Below are 25,311 nucleotides of genomic sequence, written 5' to 3' on the forward strand. Positions count from 1 at the left end.
ATGCCTTTTCTTTCTTTCTCTTGCCTAGTTGCTCTGGCTAGGACTTCTGGCACTGAGTCTTAGTAATTCAAAGTCTTGAATAACTCATTCATTCATCCCTTCTTCTCTACTTCTACTGTCATTATTATCCCAGTCTAAACTCTTAAATCTTTTCTTGTCTACTTTTTTACAGTAATTCTCTAACTAGTTTCCCTGTGAATTTCAAAGCATTCCATACAATGCTGTCAGAAGTTATCTTTCTAAAATGCAGGCTTAACCACACTGGTTCTTTTAAAAACCCTCAAATTCTCATTTCCATCAGAATAAAAGTCAGATTCCTCCAAGATGCTATCCAGGCAGTCTGGAATAGTGGAAACAGCATGGTCTTTGCCATCAGACAGACCAGATTTGAGATTCCAGCTCTGCCACTTACTAGTTATGTGAAATCTTGAGCAAGTTGCTTCTCTCAAGCTCCATTTCCTGAGCTCAGTTTATAGATGACCCTCACATGTCAACTGTGGGTATTCTGTGCTTCAAAGGGTAGTACCGAGAATTAAAAAAGCTCTCTTAAGCCAAGCTTCTAGGAGCAAGCGTATACCCCTTCCATGTATTGCTTTTCTTAAGAGACAAGGTCTTGCCATGTTATCCAGGCTGGCCTTGAACTCCTAGGCTCAAGCCCAGTCCTCCCACCTCAGCCTCCTGAGTAGCTGGGATTATAGGCACGTGCTACCATGCCCAGCTCTTCTTTCCTTTCAGAGTCCTCCTCATCTGACCACCAGCTAGTCTCTCAAACCACTTCCCAGCTGGTCATCCAGCTTTCTTCGCTTGCTACGCATTTGCATTCTCATGCCTACTTGGCTTGCTTTCTGCTTCCTCTTGCCCTTTGGCAGGATTAATTGCCCTTATTATGTGTATTACAACACATGTATTAATTATCTCTGTTAGTATTTATTATATTACATTGTCATGGTCTGTGCCTCCTAGGCTACCCACTGGCTCTTTGAGGGAGAACCAAGTTTCACTTTATGTACTCATTGCCCTACATTTAGTAATGTTGAAGAGCAAGCAAGCCTTGATTACAGTGTAGCCCCTGTAAGACTGTAAGGGATGGCCTTTGAACCACAGACCTGTTCATTTCTTTTTCTAGTGCTTTGCATAGAAATTGTAGCTGACATATGATAGATGCTCATGACTATGATTTAAACTCAGAAAATGTAACCATTAGGTTTTGAAAGTAGAAATAACTCCATTCTTAAAAGCCATATGTATTAGGCATTTCTAGTAACTCATTCCTGCCACACATCTGGCCTTATATACCTATTATTTTTTGTTAGTATTTATATGTGGATGTTACATTGTTTTCCAGAATACAGTGAAATTTTGAATTTTTACATATTATGTTAAAATGTATTTGGTTATAATGCTAAGTAAATTATTTAAAAAATAACTTCTAAGTGATCTACAATTAAATTATAATTTAGATTATTTACAATTTTACTGTGAGAATCACAGCATACATTTTCACTTTGTTGATTTTGTATCAATAGAATCTTTTGTTGTGCTTTTTGCTCTGAGACTAAACTCTTCTTATCAAGAGAAGCTATGGCAGAGAACTTTTCCATCTAATAAATTTAAGAGTAGAGTCATCTGTATGGTTGAGAGTAGGCTCTGACTATGTATATGTGTACAATAAACCTACATATCAAATACAAGAGTTGTTTTTCTTGTTTTAGAAATAATTATATGTTAAATATATGTAAGATATATAAATAATATATAAAGATATAATATCCATAAAGATACTTTATGTATATAAAATATATAAAGATATATATTTTACTCATTTGTCTGTCGAAACTAAAAACTGTGTTTTTCTCTTTATTGAGAAACTGCATCTCAGTACCACCTTATGTAGCTCTGAGAATGTTTACATTCTTTAAGCATGTTTGCTTTTTATTATTGAAAAATTGGTGTTTGACATGAAAGAACTGACCTTGGTTTCTAGATGTGGTTCTTTAGCTGAGCAAGTCACATAACCTCTTCAGACTTCAGGTTTTTATATTTCGAACAGAAGAATTGTACTAAGAAGATTGTCTAAGGGACCTTCTAGTGCAAAAATGCCATTTTATTGTTAGACTTTTTGTGTTTATCTTTTTTTTTTTTTTTAAGGAATATGAATTTACCTATGTTATTTCCAGAAATTAATTTCTTTTTTTTTTGAGATGGAGTCTCGCTGTGTTACCCAGGCTGGAGTGCAATGGCGTAATCTTAGCTCACTGCAGCCTCTGCCTACTGGGTTCAAGCTATTCTCCTGCCTCAGCTTCCCGAGTAGCTGGGATTACAGGAACCTGCCATCATGCCTGGCTAATGTTTGTATTTTTAGTAGAGATGGGGTTTCACCATATTGGCCAGGCTGGTCTCGAACTCCTGACCTCAAGTGATCCGTCACCTCAGCCTCCCAAAGTGCTGGGATTACAGGCGTGAGCCACCACGCCCAGCCAGAAATAAATTTCTAACCAATGCATGTATTTGGTTCTAAGCCCCAGTAGGATATGATCATATTAAGAGTGATAAAGGTAATTTAGCAGAGAGGAAGTTATAGTTGAATCATTTATTTTACTTCCATAAGTATTAAGGATAATAGGGGCTTTACAGATTATAGTTCATCTTTTTTCTTTTAGATGGATAAGTTACTTGGTTTGTTACTTTATTAGGAGAAATTAAATGGCAAGGCTAAGAATCCAAGGTTCCTACTAGTACTATTTATGCTGTGACATATGGCCTGGGAAAAAAAATCAGTTAACTTCTTTTGTAAAAATGGTATCTTTAACCACATAAGGAGAGCAAACTGTTTGTATTGGAGAATGGCATTTCGCCATATAGTGGAAACTTCACATGATAGAAATGAACTTGGATTATTGGATAGAAATAGCATCTCAGGTTAGATTTTCATCATTAGTCCTAAATAGGGTTTGGTGCATAGTAGGCTCTCAGTGTTTGTTGAATGACTATCCTCTGTTTTCAAAAGAATGAATTCAGAGTAGGGGAGGGCTGATGGGGATGGCTTTAACAGGCCCCTTGGGTTCTTGTTCCTATTAATTTTGCCTTGTAGTAAGTAACAGTAATGAGTTCAACATAATTTCTTATATAGGAATTCTGGAAGCCAGTGTTTGGGACATAAAGTATTGGATTTATAATTCCATTCCTAGTGCAAATTAGACCTAAGGGAGCTGCATCTAGATAGAAAATAATTTAATCAAATTATTTTGTATGGCAGCTCGATTTCCCCCCTACTGACTTGATTAACATACATGTGTCACTTGCACATAGAAGTGCAAAAAGTTAATTATCTGCGTGAACAAGGCTTGACTCTGAAAGATCAGATGCTTTTCTCCGAATAATTCACAAAAATGTTTTATATAAGTTTTTAAAATGAAGATAATGAATTTATTTTTTCAAGAGAAAAGGGACTTGATAGTATTATACAGAATATCCATTGACACCAGAGTAGTTAGTGAAGTGAATTTTGATGGGATTGAAATGAAAGAACCTTCCTATTATTCATAACATTTCACTGTTTATATTGCTTAGTGACCGTAAACTACCAGATCGGAAACTTTTTCTGCGCATGCTTCGAAGGTAATTACGGTATAGCATGACACTAATGACTCGAGCCTGAAATTGTTTTGAAACGATGTAGTAGAGAATCACATCCAGACACGTGCTGAGGTTCATGAGGAAGGTAGTAAAGGCTCCCCAGGGATTATAACTGTTCTCTCCCGTTCCCAGCATCAGGAAAGCGAAACAGATGTGGAAGGGCATAAAGCAGACGAGCACCTGCACCAGCAGTGTGATGATGATCCTTATGGACTTCTCCTTGACTTTGGGTTTCAGCTTAGACGTCCTGCCATGAAGGAGATTATGAATAATGACCAAGTAGCACCCAATCATGATGAACAAAGGAATCAAGAAAAAAAATGTCAGTCGAGTGAGGTTCAGCACGTTCACAGCTTTTAGATAGATGATGTCGGAAATCTTGAGACAGGTGGCGGGAGTGGAGTCTTTATCTGGGTCTTTATAGAGCAGTAGCAGAGGGATGGTCGTGGTCAGGGTCATTATCCAGACTCCCACACACGCCAGCACGGCTTTGCACGTGTTTTTAAGTTCTTTGGCATACTTCGGCTGCACAATGGCCATGTATCTGTCGGCACTAATAAAGGCAAGAAGCCATAAAGCAATGCTTGGGTAAAACACTGTGAGAGCTCCAAGAATCTGGCAGAAGTACTCTCCAAATGGCCATTCATCTTTTGCGTAATAAAACATTCGAAAGGGTAAAGTCATTATAAATATCAAGTCCACTAATGCCACATTCATCATATAGATGGTTACCGTGGTTCTCTTCTTGGTGGTACAACTGAAAACCCATAATGCAGTGACGTTAACAAATAATCCAATTATGAAGATACAGCTATAGAAGACAAGGGCCGCAATTTTGTATTCATCTGGATGTGAGCTGTTAAAAGGGACAGGTTGATCTTGAGTGTTCAGGGTGATCATTTTACAGCTTGTTGGTAGGCATGATACTTAGAAACTGTAAAAATAGTTAAGAAAAATAAGAATAAAATTCTTGGTTAAAAAATAAATGCTTAACATTCTCCCACTCAGCTTGACTGCCAGTGAATTTTAAGTTCGAGAGCATTTAATCAAGGAACGATTCAACTGATTAACTACTGAACATTCACAGTAATTCTCATTTGAGAGAGAATGGGAACTTTTCCTTTGTTACAGCTATAGCCCCACTGTCTATTGAGCATGTAATAGGTACTCAATAAATAAATATTTACTGAATTGATGAATAAATAAAGGAAGGAACTTTTGATGAGATGACTCACAGCAACTCTACTCTGCTAAAAAAACTCTAGTTTGTAATTCTCTAGTTTGAAAATGAAGATTTGTGTAGCTGACTATTAAACTTTTTGTTTTTTTTAAAGTGGAAACACTTCATAATATTTATTACCTTATGTTCTCTTTAAATTACCATAGGTCTAGAAACAGCAATGTTTTGTGCCATGGTCAGCAGATCAAGAACTAGACTGTTAGAGCAATAGATGAGCTATTTTCTAATGCACAGTTGGGAGTACGTAATGCCAAGTCTTCCAGGTTTTGTGATTTCAGCTGCTCTACTTTCGTGGTTCACAGAAAGCAGCACCTTGAAAAAAGCTAGTGCCATTAGTAACTTTCATATCCTCATTCCATCTAGATTCAGAAGCTTCAATATTATTTAAATTTAAAAATTTTCAAAGTAAATCCAAAAAAGGAGTATCTAAGACAAGTGGATATTAATAAGAAGTCATTCAGTAACTTGAGGTGTATGTAGAAACTTATAAATTTCCACCACCAAAAAAAAAAAAAAAAAACCGTCCATTTTAAATGGAAAGGAGGTTATTTGGGGTTGCAAATATCATTGACTCCTCAGTGTGACACTTCACTCCCCCATGATGCAACACCAACAACAGACTTCAAAAATAGACTTTGCTGCAATGAGATGGAGCCTGTGGCATCCCCTTGAAATACGGGGGTGGATGAAAAGTTTCCTTCAAAAATGTCACTTTGCAGAGTGGGCTGTCTTGAAATCAGCCCAGAATTTCTCTTTAAGGAAAACTATGGGGGAGATTTGCTGTCTGTGGTCAGTGGCATCACGGGCTATTGATAATTAAGAATTAACTTGAGCAATTGCTGTGGATAAACACAAGAAACGTACCTGCCTGCCTTCCTTCCCTTCTCTTCCCTTCCCTTCGCTTCCCTTCCCTTCTCTTCCCTTCCCTTCCCTTCCCTTCCTTTCCCTTCCCTTCCCTTCCCTGCCCTTCCCTCCCCTCCCTTCCCTTACTTCCCTTCCTTTCCTTCCTTCCCTTCCCTTCCCTTCCCTTCCCTCCCCTCCCTTCCTTCCCTTACTTCCCTTCCTTTCCTTCCTTCCCTTCCTTCGCTTCCTTCCCTCCCTTCCCTTTCCTTCCCTTCCCTTCCTTTCCCTTCTCTTCCCTTCCCTTCCCTTCCCTTCCCTTCCCTTCCCTTCCTTCCTTCCCTTCTTCTCCTTCTTTCCTTCTCAAATATTTAGGTTAAATATGATTTAGGAGTATAATTCTATATATTTAAAAACATACTAAAATTTCCAGATATTAGTGTGACTAGAATATTAATTTCTATCAAATGAGGAAAGTGCTACAGAGAAAAATTATATCTCTAGTGTCATTCAAAGGAGAGTAATCTTGGAGGCTTAAATCTTATTTTTAACTGGAATGCATTCTTAAATAGTAGCAATTATAAATGAAATTTTTTATTTGTTTTTCTTTTTTAGTATTGCATCAGGACTCCCTTCACCTATCCTCATCCTTTAATTTTGTGACATAAGTCCTGTACTTACAAACCATCTTGAGTCTTTTTTCCCATGTTATGCTCAAGCTGTTTTTATGTAGCTTGTCACCAATACTTGTATTCATTTGCTCACGTTTAGGCATTATAGTATTGATTGTGCTCTGCAAACACAGAAATTTTTGGATAAATATTGAAAAGTGATTGACTTTAAAGTCAGCTTTTAAAAAGCTGTAGATACCATGATTATCTGTAGCTTTTCTTTTCTTAAAAACCATTAAGTTATTTCATGAAACAATGTAATTGAAAACGTGATGGACATTCCTAAATATACATATGATTTACCATAAACATTTTCTTTCCTTAAGTTGAAAAAAATTACATTTACTATTAATGTAAAGCAATATTGAAAATAAATGTAAAATCATATTAATGTGGAAAGATGATTATATAGCCTATTTCAAGGTCTTTCACCAACATAGTTTGTTATGTTTATTTTTTTAATTAAATTTTTTTTTTATAGAGACGGGGTCTCACTATGTTGCTCCTGGGCACAACTGATCCTCCTGCCTTGGCCTCCCAAAGTGTTGGAGTTACAGGTGTGGGCCATTGCGCCCAGCCTGTATTATTAAAATGAAATGATTTTTGAAATGTAGTACATAAAGCATTACTTTTGACAATAATCATGAAGTTAATTAAATGCTGCTTACCTCCTGTCCATCAAAAGTCTGTGTGAGAGATGAGCATTTTTCAGCACTTCCACTTCTGTCAAAGGGATATCTTTGAGTTGCTTCTGTTAAAATAGCTCCTCCTGGAAACAGTGTATTTAAGAAATGTTGTATTTTGTTTTAGACTCTTTTGTTGCTTTAAAAAGTAGTTTCCAGTGTAACGCTTGGCATCGAAGTTGGTGCTGGGCTGACTTTAATTGCTGCTTTGTCTCTTTCAGGAAGTGCTCTCTGAAGTAGGCTTTTTCACCCTATGACTTTACCCTGGATGTGGTTTTTCTCTTTCACAAATGATTTGTTTATGAAGTTACACTTAGCATAAGCTCCCCTTGAAATGATGGCATATAGTTAAGATAATTATATACAAAAGATAAAGTTTCTTCAGTTTGTGTACTTTGATGCTTAAAGTCTGCATCATCTATGGAAAGAGAAGGAGATTTGATATTGAGTAAAAGGGGGTTTAAAGTCTAGCTTCTTTGCTTTCTAAGGTGTGTGACTTTGTCTAGTTACCTACCCACTCTGACTAACCCTTTCTTCCTACTTCATTTCTGTACAGTTGAAATAGAGATAATACTATATCCAGTAGGATTGTGAGGGCCCTAAACCAGAAAGATGTCAAGTGCTTAACATAGTACCTGGCACTTAGTAGGTACTCCTAAATGGAGTCTCACTTTTTACTACTAAGTTATTAAAAATTGTAGAATATCCACATTTCCACTTTTTACTATTTAAACATTTCTAAATGCTTAAAAGTAGGATCCTTGATTAATTGCTTCTGCTTTGCCACATACATTTATCCACTTTAGTTTGCTGTATTTTGTAAGTCTGCTTTTCTAGTGCATGGAAGTCTAGAAATAATTTCTTTTGCATAAAAATTTCTGCAAATCTTAGCAGAAAGGACTCTGAAGTCTTTAGTGGACTGATTTACATATTAAGAGTGTTTTCACCGAAGAAGGGAAATGAAACCAGCAGAAAGGGAAGTGAGCAACGAATCGCTGCCTGCCTTGTTAGGTTAATTTTGTTTTACTTTCTCATTTCTTAAAAAAAATTATCTCTCATTTGCTTATCCTAAAATTTTAATTATCTTTGTGTTTGGTTATGCATGGTTTGTCAACTTTTAAAGGGTTCATGAACTTAAGTGTATTTTTTTTTTTGAATTTTAGACAGTTTGGGGTCCATCCTTTTTTTTTTTTTTCCTCAGACAAAACCATATTAAGTCTGTGGCTTAGAAAAGTTACTTAAATCCTTGCCTTTGGTGATAAAATACTTTTGATTGTTACAACCTGCCAGAATGATGGGTTTTAGAAGTGTTGGAGACAACCATAGCAACTATTTCTTGTGTGGATGAAGAAATTGAAGGCCAGTTACTTGCTTAAGAACTCAAGGTAAAGCCAGGCCCAGTTTCTCCCACTGTAATAACTTCTTACAAGGTGATTATATTGATCTGTCCACTAGATAGGACTTCTTATGGCTGAATCACATTCATCAATTTTTTATATGTGATGTTACATTTCATACATCACACAGGAGTTTGATGTTTCAGCTGGACAGAAATCTGCCTGCATGCAGACCTAATCTGTCCTTTGCCTTATTCACATAGCTTAGGACTTTCCTAAAATTAAGTGTTGATTAGCTTCCCCATTGCTGCTAAAATCAGCAGATACATTGATGGCATGTGTCTAGAAGAGTCCTTTCATCAAGACTTGAGTTCTTCACGGTACCCAGGGGCATTCTTGTTTCTGAATTGCCAGACTCTTAGAGGAGGCATCCAGGAGCACCTGAGGGCTCTCCATAGGCCTGGCTTCAGGTTGGGGTGAGCTCTCACTTTTTCTTCGTCTTGCTCTCCATTCCAGCCCTCTGGACTGGCTACATTTGCTCTTCCTGCCTCTCACATGCTGTTCTACCCACTGTGGCGTTCCTCACCACTGTCTCCCACCTGATGGCGTGGCCTGCTGCTCTTTATTCTTGTAGCTACCTTCCTCAGGAATGGCTGAGGAAAGGATGGCTTTCTCTGCCATCCGAAGCTGGGCTGGTTTTTCTGCCCTCCGAAGCTGGGCTGGTTGTTCATCCCTGCAGGTTTCCTTAGCACTTGGTACCTATCCCTGTAGTGGCACATGTTTGCATTGTTACTGCATATTTACTTGCTTTTTCTCCTCCACTAAATTGCATACCTTGAGAGTTGGCATGTGTTGCATACGTGTGTAGAGAAGAGGCATTTCATATTGGTTGAATTTCTGACTGAACAAGTAGGTGAAGAAATGGAGAGGTTGGGGGAGGAATGGATAAATGTCTGGGCCTTGAGTCAGCAGGCAGGGACACTTTGACCAGCTTATGAGATGGGGAGACTTAGGCAAGGCCTTGAGGTCTGTAGTCCTCCCCCGCAACCCATGAGCCCTGTAGCATTGACCCCCATTTGCTGTGCTCCTGGATCTTCGTGATGGTTTTGTGTTGGCAGGGAATTATAGAAGAAACTGCCCAATCATTTGACAGCAAGTAAACATGGGTCAAGGATTCAACTTGTATAATGTAGACACAAGTTTCTTTAATACTTGAACCTAATGATTTTTTTTTTTTTCCAAACAGAGGAATTTATTCAGGGACCATTCATGCAGCTTTAATTTCTTCACTTAGTTTGGAATATGAGTGAAAGAGAAATTTTTCACTTGCAAAAGAGGGATTTTACTTATTCCCAGAGACTGCAAGATTCCCTTTGCTTTATCAAATAGTGTGTTTTAGCTGCAGTTTTGGGTTTTGGTTTTGATATTAAAAGCCATAAGTGAATTTTGATTTTAGCACTAGAAACCAGTTTTTGAGTGAATATAATTCAGTTAAGCCAGTTTTTAATGAGAAAGAATGTAGTTAATAGATCTGTATAGCAAATTCCCACTATAAAACATGTTTCTATATTAGACATTTGTCTATGCCACGGGTAAAATAATATTTCCTGTTCTGTTAGCATAGCAAGTGTGAGGGCAGCTTATCCTTGTTGCCTCCCATCAGTGTGGGGACCAGGGGTCCACTGTTGTTACTGTTCATGCATCCCAGCATGGGGACAGGCAGCACACAGCCAGTCCCCAGGGAGAAGAGGGTGTGAGGCAGACAAAGAGTGCTCTGAACTAGAGGAGAGGCCTGTCCTTTGGCCTTGACATCCTCCAACCTTTGTCCCCTCCTTTCTGTTTCTCAAACTTGTATCTAGACTGACTGCTGTTTGGGTGTGGGTGTAGGGGAGATATGTTGAATAGTAAGAGTTTCTGGATAAAGAAGATTGAGAAACTATTTGTCTACATGTGTGGTTTTTCTTAAGTCCCAACAATTTACAGCTATAATCTTCTAACCCAGTTAGTATACCTCCTTTCTGTTTGGTTTCCTAAATTGTATTGTAAATTTAATATTCCCAAATTGCTTGTCTTTAGCAATTTTTGTGTGTAGTTTTAAAGATTTATAGACATGTGGACATTCAGACACTTAACCTCACAGCAAACAAGTTGAATCCATATCTAACCGTATATAAGTGATGGCAGTGAAATCAGTCCTGGAACCACTGAAGTCCCATGGGACCCCAGGCCCAGAGTTTGCAGTGTGACATTTTACTATCAGAAGAGAGATCCAGAGTCGTCAAGGCAGCAGATTGAGTAGAACTCCGTGGTTATTGTGAGGCACACAACCTTCCACTGCACATTCTGATCTCACAGTTACCAGAGGTGCAAATGGAGATGGATATACAGTAGTCCCCTCATCCGCAATTTTGCTGTCTGAGGCTTCAGTTACCTTCAGTCAAATGTGGTCTGAAAATATTAAATGGAAAAATTCTAGAAATAAACAATTCATAAGTTTTCTGTTGCATGCCATTCTGAGCAGCATGATGAAATCTCTCACTGTCCCGCTCCTTCCTCCCCAGGACATGAGTCCTCCCTTTGTCCAGTGTCTCCACACTGTAGACATTTCCACCCATTAGTCACTTTCATAGCCACCTTGGTGATCAGGTTTACTGTCACAGTGTCACAGTGCTTGTGTTCCAGTAACCCTTATTTAATTAATAATGGTCCCAAAACACAAGGGTACTGAGCCTAATGTATAAGTTAAACTTTATCATAGGTATGTATGTACAGGAAAAAAAAGTATAGGGTTTGGTACTATCTGCAGTTTCAGGCATCCACTGGGGGTCTTGGAATGTATCCCCTGAGAATAAGGGGGAACCACTGTATATTTAACACCTAGTAATATGAGGAAGTGCATTTCAGAAGAAAGAGGAGGGCCGGGCACGGTGGCTCATGCCTGTAATCCCAGCACTTTGGGAGGCCGAGGTGGGTGGATCACCTGAGGTCAGGAGTTTGAGACCAGCCTGGCCAACATGGCAAAACCCTGTCTCTACTAAAAATACAAAAATTAGCTGGGCATGGTGGCGTGTGCCTATAATCCCAGCTACTCAGGAGGCTGAGGCAGGAGAATTGCTTGAACCCGGGAGATGGAGGTTGCAGTGAGCCAAGAGTGCAGTGAGCTGAGACTGAACTCTAGCCTGGGCAACAGAGCAGGACTCCCTCTCAAAAAAAAAAAGGACTCGTGGAAGGTAAAGGAACAAGAGATGTGTTATCAGGTTATTTAAACATAAACCTATATAATAGTGTGTGTGGTTGAGGATTTTAGTACACAGCCATCTGTATAGTAAAAGTAACCATGTATCTATAAGGTTGAGGGTTGTTGGTTTAAGACAAGTTACTTAGGATTTTTTATTATATCTGCCATTATTCTTAACTAAATTATGAAAGGTAATCAGAGGTGACTGTCAGGCATGATTCTGAGAGCCTCACATGCTTGAGTTAACCACATGCTTAACCTTCATGCCGACTGCAAAGTATGTAGTTTACATGGTGTGACCCAGAAATATTTACTCATGACTCTCAGATTGTATGTTCTTTCTGTATTTTGCATTATAATATTATACTTCATTTTAGTAATTTTTGTTGAAGTTGGCCCTACTTAATAGAGAATCATCATAAATGGTAATTTGACTTATAGCAAACAATCTCCTGAGGGGAATAGACCATCTTTTTATCTCCCTGTTTCTTGCTAATGAGTTGATATTCTCAAGGAAAGGTTTTATAGCTGGATTCTGGCAGCTCATCCATGTAATTGTGGTGTCTGGGATCTCTGCCATTCCGTGGCCAAAAGACTTGAACAAGCACTTAAGAATGAGTAGATCCAAATGGTCAGCAACATGTAAATCTGCTCAACTTTTTATTAGTAATTGGGAAAATGAAAATTAAAACCACAGCAGGGTATTATCCATTCGCCAGAATGCCTACGATGAAAAAGACGGACAGTGCGAAGTGCTGGCAAGGATGTTGAGTGATGAGGGTATCGAGTAACAAGGAACATTGCTGGTGGGAGTTTAAATATGGAAAACAGTTTAAGTATTAAAATGAAGATACCAACACTCCATGACTCAGAGTCCACTCCTAGGTCTATAACCAGTAAAAACACATGCTGTGTACCAGGAGACATGGACAAGAATGTTCACAGTAACATGATTTACAACAACTACAAATTAGGAACAACCTGAATGTTCAACTGTAGCATGAATAAGTCACTTGTGTAGGCATAGAGTAGAGTGCGAGTTACAATCACAATTGATGATACACAGGGCAGATAGAACAACATGGATGAATCTCATGAATCTAGTGTTAAGTTGAAAAAGCCAGACATGAAGGAATTCATATCATATGATTCCGTTTGTATAAATTTCAAAAAGAAGATGAAATGAAAATACAATGCTTAGGATTTCATGCTTAGGTGGTAAACCTTTTGGGTGGGGTGTGGGCATGTGTAATAATAAGGAAGGGGCCCCCATCATCTGTACGGCAGGATCCTGGAGCTGTTGCTTTTCTTACCCTCACCACGCTTAGGCCCAAAGAGATCAAGGGAGGGAGAGGTTACTAGAACTTGGAAGGAGAGACCCCAGTCAAGTCAGCTGCCTTGGAGCAGTGCTTTTCTTTTGAGAGACGGTAAGCCTGAGGTTCCCTTACAGGAAGGAACCAGGGAAATATACACTGTGACCTCAGGTTCCTCTTGGCCTAAATCTCCCCTGAGGTTCCTGTTAGCAGGAAGCCAGGGGCCCATGAGCCTTTGCATGGAGTTTGGACCCACCAGCCTCTGGGACAGAGAACAGGCTAGGGCAGGGAAAAGAAGCAAATGGATTTTCTGGCATGCTGTACTTTTCTGTATATGTGTTACCTTTCCTATTTAAAAACTGCCTTACAGCTTGTGTAAAGTGCATACTGTAGACACTAAGTACTAGTTCTCTTGGCTTCGTTTGTCCCCTTTTTTTCTTTGTAGCATATTTACATTTTTCCTGTCTTTAGACTGGGACTGGATAGCTGTGCAGGAGCCCAGCCTGTGCCACTAACTGACCAGGTTGTCTTAACCATGTTAGCTCATTTCTCTGATCGTCACTCTCCCCAGGGGAAGTTGGGTGAGGCCTTCCGTAAGGGGTCTTCCACTTCCAGCCTTGTGTAATTTGAAGGCATTCCTCTCCCCAACTCTTTCCATTGCAGAGAGTATTTTACCTTTGGTCTTCCTCTGAATTTCTGTAGGACTGTGGATAGGAGCCGGCAGGATAGGAGCTTGGAGTCTGCATGGAAGCCTGAATGCGTCCAGGATTCATTTCCTAAGTCCTCATCCCAGGGAGGAAAACCAAGAATGTGTGTGCTGAAGTTTGGGCCTACTCTAAATGCAAAGCACTCAGTCCCCTGATGGGGTCACATTAGTTCCTGATCTTTGCCATCGCTGTTTTGTTTTTTTTTTTTTTAGTTGTTCTTCACTGTGTATGTTTTTTACCATATTTTAAATTTATTTTTCAGTCGACCTCTTGTAGACATTATAATCAACCTTCAGAGGAAGACATGTTATTTTTTTCTTGGTAATAAAACTGCATTGATTTTGGTTACTCAGACAAGGTATTTACCAGAACTCTCCCTTGTATGCTTATAAAATAAACCTAGTACTCCATTCAGTTGAATATTTGCAGCAATGTTATCGTCTTATTGCTAATACCATTTGTATGGGTAGACTTTATGAGAAGTTCATGACTTTCAGCTCATACCGCCTCTTGCGCTCAGCAAGCCACACAGTCTAAAGAGAGTCTTAACCGAGAAGGGAAGGAAGGAGGCAGGCAGGACCATCCTGAAACCCACAGGCCAGCTGCCGCCGTGCTTCTTTGGAATGAAGGGTCTCAGACCCTTGGCTTACATCTTTCTGCCTCTGGTGTAGGATTTGCTCTTCTAACATGAATGGAACATTTGATTTAGGATCAGTAATTACAGGTTTTAGAACTAGAGTTTGAGGTATCTGTGACACATCTCTCTTTGACAGTTGTGTGGGTACTGATCCCTGATTGCACTTTCACCCCCTTTCTTCTTCTTGTTCTCGTTTTGTGTGTGCCTTGTGAACAAGGACCTGGCACGTGCATCTTCAAACGTTTCAGCGCATCTAGAGTAGTGCTTCACCCAGCAGGCCCTCAGTTAACAGGCATATGGATTCGACTGGTGTTTGTGTTTTTCTGTAAGAAACGTTATGCCATGTCTCAAAAAATGAATGGCTAATGTTTCTAGGTAGATACAATTACAAAGACGTACCAAATAAAATCATGAGACAAAAAGAAACAGGTGGATTGGGATTGGCTGTGTAGAGCTTTTAAGGTGAAAGTGGGCAAGTTAAAAAGGTTTCGCATCAGAGAAGTGAGTTGCAATTTATTGAATGCAGGAGTACTCACAGTTCACTTAAACATGAAATAGATCTACATTTCTTATGTATGGTCTCTAGTTTTCCATACCGATTGATAGTTCAGGGCTGCTTTGACATAAATACTGTGCTTCTACTGCCACCTACAGATGATTAGTGGGTCTTGGAGCTTTCACCTTTACCCCTTCTAAAGTCTCTTCGAAATTGAAATAAATTTTTTAAAAAGCTATTAATTGGTAGAATATTATAAAATATTTTAATGTTACTTTATGAACATTTCTATATTATATTATGTAATACTATATAATATATAGTTTTATATAATAGATATGAATGTATTCTTCTAAAACAAGGTGGCCAATCTTTTGGCTTCCCTTGGCCATATTGGGAGAACTGTCTTGGGCCACACATAAAATACACTAACACTAATGATAGCTGAGGATCAAAAAAAAAAAATCGTGAAAAAAACTCATAATATTTTAAGAAAGTGTACTAATTTGTGTTGGACTGCATTCAAAGCTGTGCCGGGCCCATGTGGCCCATGGGCTGCAGGTTGGACACGTTTACTCTAAAACATTTTGGCTTGTAGACCATTTCTGCCCTCTTTGGAAGCATCCTCTTTTTTAGGAAACAGTTTTCCTCTGTAGGACTATGTGTATTCCTGGGCTAGGGCCTTGAGAAGATTCCATTTTAGCTCTTATTTGTATCTGATATTATACTAAGATATTAAACATAAATGTGGCCTTAGAATAAATTTGACATGTTAAATATATATATATGTATTAGACAGTTTATCATCTTAACCATGTTTAAATGTGCAGTTTAGTAGTGTTAAGTTCATTCACACTGTTGTGCAGCCAACCTCCAGGACATTTTCATCTTCCCAAACTGAAATCCTGTACCCATCATACAGCAAATATCTATTCAGTCCCTACTTTCAGTTCTTTTGGGTTATATCCCTGAAAGTGAAATTGCCGGATCATGTGGTAGTTCTGGTTTTAGTTTGTTGGGGAATGGCTGTACCGTTTTCCCCAGCAGCTGCACCAGCAACACAATGCCCAGTTTCTCACTATCTTGGCTCGCACACACACCTCTCTCGCGCTTGCCCTTCCCTCCCCTCCCTCCCTTCCTTTCCTGTAGTAGCCATCCTCATGGGTATAAGGTGGTATCTCATTGTAGTTTCATTTCCATTTCCGTTGATGAGTGACTTCAAGAATCTTCTCATGGGCTTCTTGGCCATTTATATTTCTTCTTTAGAGAATTGCCTATTCAAGTTCTTTGCCCATTTGTTAATTGAGTTGTTTGTTTCTTGGTTGTTGAGTTGTAGGAGCTCTTTATGTAATCTAGATGTTACTCCCTTATCAGATGATTTGCAAATATTTTTTCTCTTATTCCATAGGGTGCCTCTTTTCTTTGTTGATTGTGTCCTTTGATGCAATTTTTGGAGCATATTTTAGGCCTGCTCATTTATCATATTGTGATGATAAGGATGAATTTCATAGCTTTAGACTTCTAAATGGTGAGGGGAAGGGAGGGGAGGTTATCCTGAGTAAAATCAATGAGTCCTTTTGGAACTTTTCCTCATGACTTAAGCCGAAGCAGTATTTTCCTGCAGTGCTCAGCACCTTTGCTTTGTCCAGGAGGATATAAGTAAGGCAGGAAGAAACTAGCTCTGTACCAGAGTCTGCTCACTTCATAGCCTTCCACTTGCTAGTGCTGCTTTCTTATGCTCTGAAAACTATCTGCCTTTATTATTACAGTCATTTGAAATTGAAAGAGTAACATTTATCTTTTTATAGCATTCTTGGTCCCTGCTGTTCTGATTAATATTTTATCAGTGATAAAAAATACGAAAATATAGTGTGTTTGCTCATCAGATTTGCAAATTACAAAAACTAGGAGGATATTTCAGTAATGGTGGAGGCTAAGCTTCTGTAACAAACCGCTGACACAGTGGCTTAAAGAGCGCAGATGTTCATTTCACTTTTGTAACCACCCTGTCGGGTAGGCAGGCTCTGTACCAGTAAGTCGTCAAGGGCCTGGGCTGGTGGAGCAGCTCTGCTCTCCTCAGTATGTGCCTTCCAAGGAGGCTCCATGGCTTCTGCTTCCAGCTGGTGTGGAAGAAAGAAGGGGCATGTAGGAGGAGGGATTGCCTTTCCCCAGGTGCCTTCAAGGTTGCAGATGTCACTTCTGCTCCCAAACCATTGGCAAGAAGTTGGTCACGTGGCCACACCTAATCATAGGGAGGCTGGGAGATGTAATCTTACCTGGGCAGTCGTGTCCCTGGAAATAAGGGAACAGTGGGTTTGGGGGGAGCTGCTAGCAGTCTTCTCAGAAGAGCAATAGCTCTAACACATTAGCTGCCTCAGCTAGCTGGAGTTTTGGGCTTTATAGTCAAAATATGAAACATAGAAGGAGGCCGGGCATGGTGGCTCTCACCTGTAATCTCGGCATTTTGGGAGGCCAAGGCAGGCAGATCGTTTGAGTCCAGGAGTTGGAGACCATCCTGGGCAACATAGCAAAACCTTGTGTCTACATAAAATACAAAAAAATTAGCCGGGCGTGGTAGCGTGTGCCTGTAGTCTCAGCTACCTAAGAGGCTGAGGTGGGAGGATCACCTGAGCCTCGAGGGCCGAGGCTGCAGTGAGCCATGATCCTGTCACTGCACTCCATTCAACCTGGGCTACAGAGTGAGACTCTGTCTCAAAAAAAAAAAAAAAAGAATCACAGAAGGTAAAGAAGGTAAGAGAGAGAACATCAGGTCTTTCTCTTGAGTCTTAAAAAATCAGCTGTAGAGGCACTGAATGATAGAGTTGTTTGGCTTGTGAAATGGCATCATGGAGTGACTGCCAGTTGACACTAATGTGCTCCTAGATGCCATTTGTAGGATTACAGGGAAACAAGGATGTTGCTGGTGGTCCAGGTTGGCATCAGGATGGGGTGGAGATGGAGACTGGCCATGGGAGAAACAGGTGGAGAACAGGCATTGCTTACCCCAGAGAGAAGAAACTGGGGCAGAACTGTCTTCCACTGTTGAAAGGGCTGCCTAGTGAAAGAGGAGTTAAATAAGGGGGGGGGAATGGCCTGCGGTGAATGAAGACCACGGGGACATGCTACGGGGTATAGCTTTGGGCTTGGCACAAGGAGTAACCTTGCAGCACTCACTGTCTCAAGATGGGGTGATCTCCCTTGGGAGCTGCTGAATTTGACACTGAGGATACTCAGGCTGTGGCTGGGAGAGTGCGAGGCAGGGATGTTGCAGGAAGTCCACTCATTGGTAGGTACCACAAATGGAGTGCCTATGAAATCCCTTTAAACCATGAGCATTATGTGGTTTAAATAAGCTGTATTCTGATTCTGTGCTCTTCTTTATTGTGAGATTCATAAGTAGGCTTAGAGAACTAGAGAAGTTAATTGGAGTCCAGCCAAGGGACCGCATTTCCCAGGATGTTCTGTGCAGCCTAGTACTGGTACAGCAGAACTTGTTCCAGGACATAATTCACTGCAATGTAAAGTTATTATTACATTTCTCAAACTCTGTAATACAAAGAGGTTTGATATTTTTTCTATATAATCTAAGTGATTGATTTTTTGCTTTCTTATAAGCAAGGAGTATTTTTAAATTTTGAAGTAGGTACTTCCAGAAAGTCTTTGTAAATACTTAAAGAGGAACAGAATGAGAAAATCCTGACACCATTAAGGTAAGAGCTAAATAATGAGTTGGTAGGGTGACATATTTGAAACATTTATAAAATAAAATATTCAAAATAAATTACATTTTTCATATTATTACTACAAATTCTTACAGAACTTTAATCTAGACTGTAAGCTTCCATATTAAAGCTGGTTTCCCCTTTCTGAAATGAGCATGCTCAGCAGTTCAGTAGGCATTGCCTGCAGTAGCACTGCACTAGATGGCAGTGTTACGTAGAACTTGATAAAAGCTTTAACTCCTCTAAAATAAGTTATTAAATGGGGCTCATATGGTGAAACATTTTTGTAATAAATAACAGAATGGTATTATACTTTCTACAAACACCTTTAACAGTTTGATACCCTGTGACTATTTCAAAAAGATGTGTGCTGTAGTTAGAATTAAAAACTGGTATTGTGTATGTGTGTTAATTTTTCCTAAACAACACAATAAAGTATTTTAAACACCACTGGTATAGCAATTGTGAAACTCCTATGATGTAAACCTAAGAATGATTTTTAGTTCTGATTATTCATGGGCTCAGCTCAGCACAGTTCCAAATTTTAACTACGTAAGGTGAGGCAACACACTACTTGGCCCTAATAGTAACATTAAAGAAAAAAATAATCATTATCTGAAAATTATTGAGCTAATCAAAGAGAATTGTAAGCAGATATTTTTATCAAGGGTATATAGTAATGTTGTTTGCCATTTTGTGTCTCTTTGAAGTCTTATATGAGCCACAAACTGTTTTCACTGGAATGCACATGTATGTAAATGTTAATAAGAAAATAATTGGAATTTAGCAGAGGTGAATATTATGGTCACATTTATAGTCATCAGCTTTTGTCTTCCTAAATAATGCTCCTTAGCTAATTCTTGGGCACAGATCAAGTGTTAGACTTTAATTCCTACCTTTTACATTTCTATATCAATGTCCAAGATTATAGTGGTATCAACAACAAGTAGAATATTTTCAAAACCCAGAAAGTAAGTAAGTAGGGAATGAGAGTTTGTACTTAGAAACATAGTTAGATAGAAATTGATGGTTGATGGTGTGGACATGCACATGAGTTCTGAAGAAGGATAAAAATAAGGAACAGGAAGCTGAACTGTAAAAGATGATTTTCAGTACATTGCGTACTTTTATTAACTTAGAAAATATGCTAATTTTTTATGGTAAATTATGGGGAAAGTCAATTTCAGTCATGTTTTAGGAGAAGAAAGAATTTCCAAAGTGAGGAAGAGAATAGCTTGACACTTCCTTGTATAAAGTAGCCACTTAGTAAATGTTTGGGCATTTATGCATGCATGAATGAATGAGAGAATTCTACCTCGTATTTTACAAGAGCAGTCGGCTCTTTTCTGATTTCCCCAATCTTTTTGCATTCTCTTTTCCTCTTGTTAAATTATTTGTTGAGCACCTACTTTATGATAAGCGTTGTTCTGGGCTCCGAGGATCCTGCACTGATCAAAGCAGACAAAATCTTTGTCCTCATTGACTGTACATTGTAATTGAGGGTAAAAGACAGTAAACAAAATAAAAATTTATAATATATATATGCCAGATCATGATCTATGTTGTACAAAACTAAATAAACTAGGGAAGGGAATGCCAGGGTGTGAGTGGGATTGCAGTTTTAATGATTCTAGTAAGGAAAAGCTTCAGAGATCAGGTAATATTTGAGCAAAGACCTGAAGGGGTCAAGGTGTGAGCTATGTGGATATCTTGGGGAAAGTATTCCAGATATCAGAGACTGCCAGTGCCGAGGCCCTCAGGTGGAGACGGGACCATCCCGTGCGTGGACAGCTGGAGCAGAGTGCTGGGGGGATGGGGTGTGGGGAGATAGTAGGAGGTGAGGCCAGGGAGGTAAGAGTGGCCACTGGCCTGTCAGGCCGTTGTACTGATTGTGGCTTTTAATCAGGGCATTCGGGAGCCATTGCATGATGCTTTGGGAGATGAAGTCAAGTTGGCCTGTCCTGTCTTTTCATTGTTTCCCATTCTTTTTTAAAAAAGCACTTAATCATTTTATACATACTTAGAGTTTTTAAATTGTTTTTCACTTCTGCTTCTCAGGTTATCAAATTCTCCCTCAGGGTGGTCTTTTGTTTCTTACAGTTTTAATTTTTTATTGTGAACGCATTTTCAGTGGTTTCATTTGCTCTTCGAGTCCCCATGTCCCCCAGCTCACAAAAGTATCTCTGTTGAGGGATTTTGTGTTTACTACTGCTGGGTCCTGAGGGGTTTTTGTTGCCTGGATTAGCTTTTATATTATTTTCTTACCTTAGAGCTCCTAGACCATTCAAGTGGGGGTAAATCTAGGCCACAAATTCAGGTATGATGTTGGCCTTAGATTTTAATTTTTTGTTAGAACTGTTTGATCTTTTTGTTTCCAAGGCTTTTAATGTAAGCTAACTTTCTTTGTTGTTTCAGCAGACTATAAATGGAATATTTTTAGTCTTCTCTCTAAAAGACAGTGATCTTTGATGGTCTGGGTTCAGTCCCAGCTCTCTTTCCTTGAGCTGCTTGAGGTCACCTCTTCTAGCTCTACTAGACCTAAAAATCCCAGCCCACAACTCCAGGGGCTTGTATTTAGGTCAAGTGCCTTGTGGGCCACTAAAGCAGCCCATATTTTAATTTCTGTCTTTATTTCTGATATCTGGGTTCATTAGAGAAATTTTTAAGCATGTATAAGAAAGGAGAGAACACTGTAATGAACCCCATGTTTCAACATCACCCACCTTCAACACTGATCAACTCATGGCCACCTTGTTTTATCTATATCCTTAATCTTAAGCCATTCGCATGGGCCTGTGACAGACTCTTTTTGGCATATAAACCCAGGAGCAGGAATGTAGGGTCATAGGATATATGAGTGTCTTAATAAACTCACGCTGTCATAGAGTGGGTGGCTTACACAGAAATTTATTTTCTCACAGTTTTGGAGGCTAGAAGTCCAAGATCAGGATGTTGGCATAGTCAAGTTCTGGTGAGGGCCTGCCCTCTTCCTGACTTGCAGATGGCCACACTCTTGCTGTGTCCTTACATGACTGAGAGAGCTCACTTTGGTCTCTCTTCCTCCTCTTACAAGGGCACTAATCTCATCATGGGGGCCCCACCCTCATGACCTCACCTAGACCTAATTGCCTCAAAGGTCCTACCTCCAAATACCACCACACTGGGGGCTAGTGCTTCAACATATGAATTTAGGGGTGGGGGGAGACAAAGTTCAGTGCACAGCAGCATGTATGTGCGTGTGTATGTGTACATTGTGAGTCTGTATGTGTATCTGCTTCTTTACTCTCTATTCCATTGGTCTGTGTGTCTGTTCATGCTCTAGTATTTTTAGCTATTTTGTTTTGTAGTATGTATTGCTATCTAGTAGAACAGGTTACTGTTTTTTTTTTTGGTTCGTCCTTTTCAAGATTAACCTAACTATTCCGTATAAATTTTAGAGTAAGTTAATCAGTTATCTTTAAAAATTCAGCTGGAATTTGAGATATTAATATTTTCTTTTATCTCTTCTGTTAGTATACCTATTAATATATTTTATAACTTGAGATTCATCTTTTCTAAAAATGTTGCTTTCCTAATTGGTAATATTGTTCAGTTTGTTTCTTTTTTGTTGCGACTGTGTTCTAAGGTTGCCTAGTGATTTTGGACTCTGAACTCATGTTTCCCTGAAAGGTGTTAAACCACTTTGGCAGAGTCAGATTAGGTTAAGAGGGGCAGTGAGCACCCAGGATAGAGAATCCACAGCCACTGCAGGACCTTTGTGATCCACTCCTGTTTGGTGAGGTTCCAGAGGTGTCTTGGCTAGTGAGGGATTCATTTTTAAACTCTCAGAAATTAGCAGTATTGAGAATAAGCAGTTTCTTTATATGGTAGTTTGCCTGTCCTGGGGAAAAGGAAAGATGTAGAGGAAGAAATGATTAAGGAAATGCTATCTCTTGTCACCAATACCTACCTTGCAGTGTGGCTGTTGATGAATTTAGTGTTGATCTGATTATTAATACTTTGTGACAGTTTTGATGAGGTGCTTTGGAGTGATGAATCCAAACAGATTCATCCATTTGGGTTGTACACTTGGTGTGGACCCTGTCAGACAGGTGATCCCTGTATTTCTCTTCTTGAATTTTTCCTGAATTATTTTGATCACCTCCTCTTCCATTTTTCTCAGTTCTTTCTGGAAATCCTATTATCTAGATGTTCAGTCTCCTGGACAGGTCCAGTTTTCATCTTTTTTTTTTTTTTTTTTTTTTTTCCTGCTTTCTTTCTCTGTGTTTTTGCTGTCCTTGCTGGGAGGTTTCCTGGGTTCTACCTTGCAATTATTCTAATTAATATTTTAAAATAAATTTTTATTGAGGTATAAATGTGTATGAGTCCAGAGCTCATAGACTTTTTACAAAGTGACACCTTCTAAGCACCATCCAGTTGAAGAACAGAATGTGACCCACTCCCTAAAAGGTCCACTTTTGCTGCCTTACAGTTACTCCTTCCTCCCAGAAGTCTACACTGACTTTTAACACCCTTATCTAGTTTTGTCTGTTTTTAAACTTTATATAATAGAAACGTGGACTCTTCTGTATCTTGCTTATTTTTTTCAGTATTCTGTTTAGTTTCACCTGTGTTGCTGTATGTAGCTGTAGTTAATTTTTTTTCCATTATTGGTATAGTATTTTGGTGTGTGAATACCACCATCTATCCATTCTACTGCTTTTTTTTTTTTTTTTTCTTGAGATAGGGTCTTGCTCTGTTGCCCAGGCTGGAGTGCAGTGGCATGATCACAGCAGCCTCAACCTCCTGGGCTCAAGTGATTCTCCTGCCTTAGCCTCCCCAGTAGCTGAGACTACAGATGCACTCCACCAGGACTGGCTAGTTTTTTTTATTTTTAGTAGAGACAAGGTCTTGCTATGTTGCCCAGGCTGGTCTTGAATTCATGAGCTCAAGTGATCCTCCTGCCTTGGCCGCCCAAAGTGTTAGGATTACAGGCATGAGGCACATGCTTCGCCTCATAATACTGTTAATGTTAATGGACAGTGGGATTGTTTATAATTTGGGAATATTACAAATACGGTTATTATGAATGTCCTTTTTCCTTTTCTTTTCTTTTTTTTTGAGACAGGGTTTCACTGTTGCCCAGGCTGGAGTGTGGTGGCACGCAGTCATGGTTCACTGCAGCCTCAACTACCTGGCCTCAGGTGATCCTCCCACCTCAGCCTCCCAAGTAGCTGGGATTACAGGTGCGCACCACCACTCCCAGCTAATTTTTGTATTCTTTGTAGAGATGAGGTTTCTCCATGTTGCCCCGGCTGGTCTCAAACTCCTGTGCTCAAGCAGTCCTCCCACCTCCACCTCCCAAAGTGCTGGGATTGTAGGTGTGAGCCACTGCACGCAGCTCGAATGTCTTTGAACATGTCTTTTGTTGCATATATGTATGCATTTCTGCTGGGTATGTACCTAGGAGTGGAAAGCAGAATCATAGTGTATACATATGTTTAGATTTGGAAGATACTGCTAGTTTTCCTGTGGGTCAGGAATTTAAGAGCAGTTTAGCTGAGTGATTCTGGCCTAGAGTCTCCCATGTGGTTGTACTCAGGATGTCAGGGACCACAGAGTCATCTTCAGGCTTTACTGGGATTGGAAGACTCACAGTGCTGTTGTCAGGAAGCCTCAGCTCCTCACCACGGAGCTGCCTCCTGACGTGGCAGCTATTACAGCTTCCCCCAGGTGAGTGGTCCAAGAATGTTGCAGTCCTTTTAATTTTAGTCATTCTAGCAGATGTGTGGTGATATATTTTTGTGATTTCAGTTCACATTTCCTTGATGACAAATGAGATTGAGTAGGTTTTCATTTATTGGTTTGTTGTTTTGGTTTTCTTAAAAATATTTATAACCTATTTTAAATTTTTATTAGCTCTTTATTTTTTGAATATTCATTTTTCCTTTCGTGGATGCAATATTTTTTATCCCTCTCATATTGAGGATAGTTTCTTCACCACCTGCCTCTTCTGCCCACCCCCCAGGTTTTATTTCTCTACACAGTTTATGTTTCTTCTGAGTTCCTTTTTACCTCTTTGTTTTCTGCTTTTGATGTCAGGAGTTTTCCTTACATATCTCTAAGCCTTTGGTTGTCTGTTTGGATTTAAGATCCAGCTTTTTAAAAGCAGATTGGAGTCTCGGGATGAGGTCCTCGATGACCATGGGCTCTGTCTTAAGGTCCCCTGGTGTGGATGTTTGGGAATGCCAGTGTTAGCATCTATGCATTTGTTTCTTCCCTGCTCACCCCCAATGGGTTGGTCAGATTCCCCAGATCATACTCTCCACTCTTAATACCTGTAGGATGTAAGCCTGGGAGTCTTAACATTTACTAATAAACCTTGATTTGAGTGGATAAATTTTGATTTTTAGTATTGTATTTGTACCGTCAGTGGTGTCTGTGAGTCCCTCCAGTCTCAAGACCTTCTGTTTTTCCGCTTCTAAATAATAAACCTCCAGCCATCTGCCAAGATGGGGAGAGGCAGTGAGGGGTGTTTTCCAACACTAACAAATAGTACTCCAGTTCTTCTGAGTGTCCAGCAGTTCAATTCACTTCTGACACTTTCTACCTGGAGTTAGTGTCAGATCCTACAAGTCAAAGAGCTCAGTCTCAGAAGACTGTCTCCACTTCAGATGCCAGTCACATGTTGCAGGACACCTGTTCTTCTGACTGACCCGCTGTAAATTGGGGGTTCCCACAAGGTCTGTACCCCCACCAGGTCTGATACATTTGCAGGAACATCTCACAGAACCCAGGAACGTACTTTACTT

General features: G+C 39.6%; 2 protein-coding genes across 4 annotated transcripts in view; one reads left to right on the forward strand and one right to left on the reverse strand.

Moving 5' to 3' along the window:
• Positions 1 to 25,311, forward strand: part of UBAC2 (UBA domain containing 2) — a 187,149-nt gene that overhangs the window by 51,921 nt on the left and 109,917 nt on the right. The gene's annotated exons all lie outside the window — the stretch shown is intronic.
• GPR18 (G protein-coupled receptor 18) lies at positions 2,229 to 10,687 on the reverse strand. 3 transcript variants are annotated; one of them, XM_054446149.2, is made up of 4 exons: positions 10,573 to 10,654; positions 7,056 to 7,488; positions 6,398 to 6,509; positions 2,229 to 4,570 (listed from the first exon to the last, which is right to left on the reverse strand). In XM_054446149.2, the coding sequence occupies exon 4, from the start codon at positions 4,534 to 4,536 to the stop codon at positions 3,541 to 3,543; it is 996 nt and encodes a 331-aa protein (XP_054302124.1). In that variant the 5' UTR covers positions 4,537 to 4,570; positions 6,398 to 6,509; positions 7,056 to 7,488; positions 10,573 to 10,654; the 3' UTR covers positions 2,229 to 3,540. The 3 variants fall into 3 exon arrangements, with proteins under 3 accessions (XP_054302124.1, XP_054302122.1, XP_054302123.1); XM_054446147.2 differs by lacking the exon at positions 6,398 to 6,509 and having other exon boundaries at positions 10,573 to 10,687; XM_054446148.2 differs by lacking the exon at positions 6,398 to 6,509 and having other exon boundaries at positions 10,541 to 10,676.

Source organism: Pongo pygmaeus, chromosome 14 (genome assembly GCF_028885625.2).
Source record: "Pongo pygmaeus isolate AG05252 chromosome 14, NHGRI_mPonPyg2-v2.0_pri, whole genome shotgun sequence".
Lineage (NCBI taxonomy): Eukaryota > Metazoa > Chordata > Mammalia > Primates > Hominidae > Pongo > Pongo pygmaeus.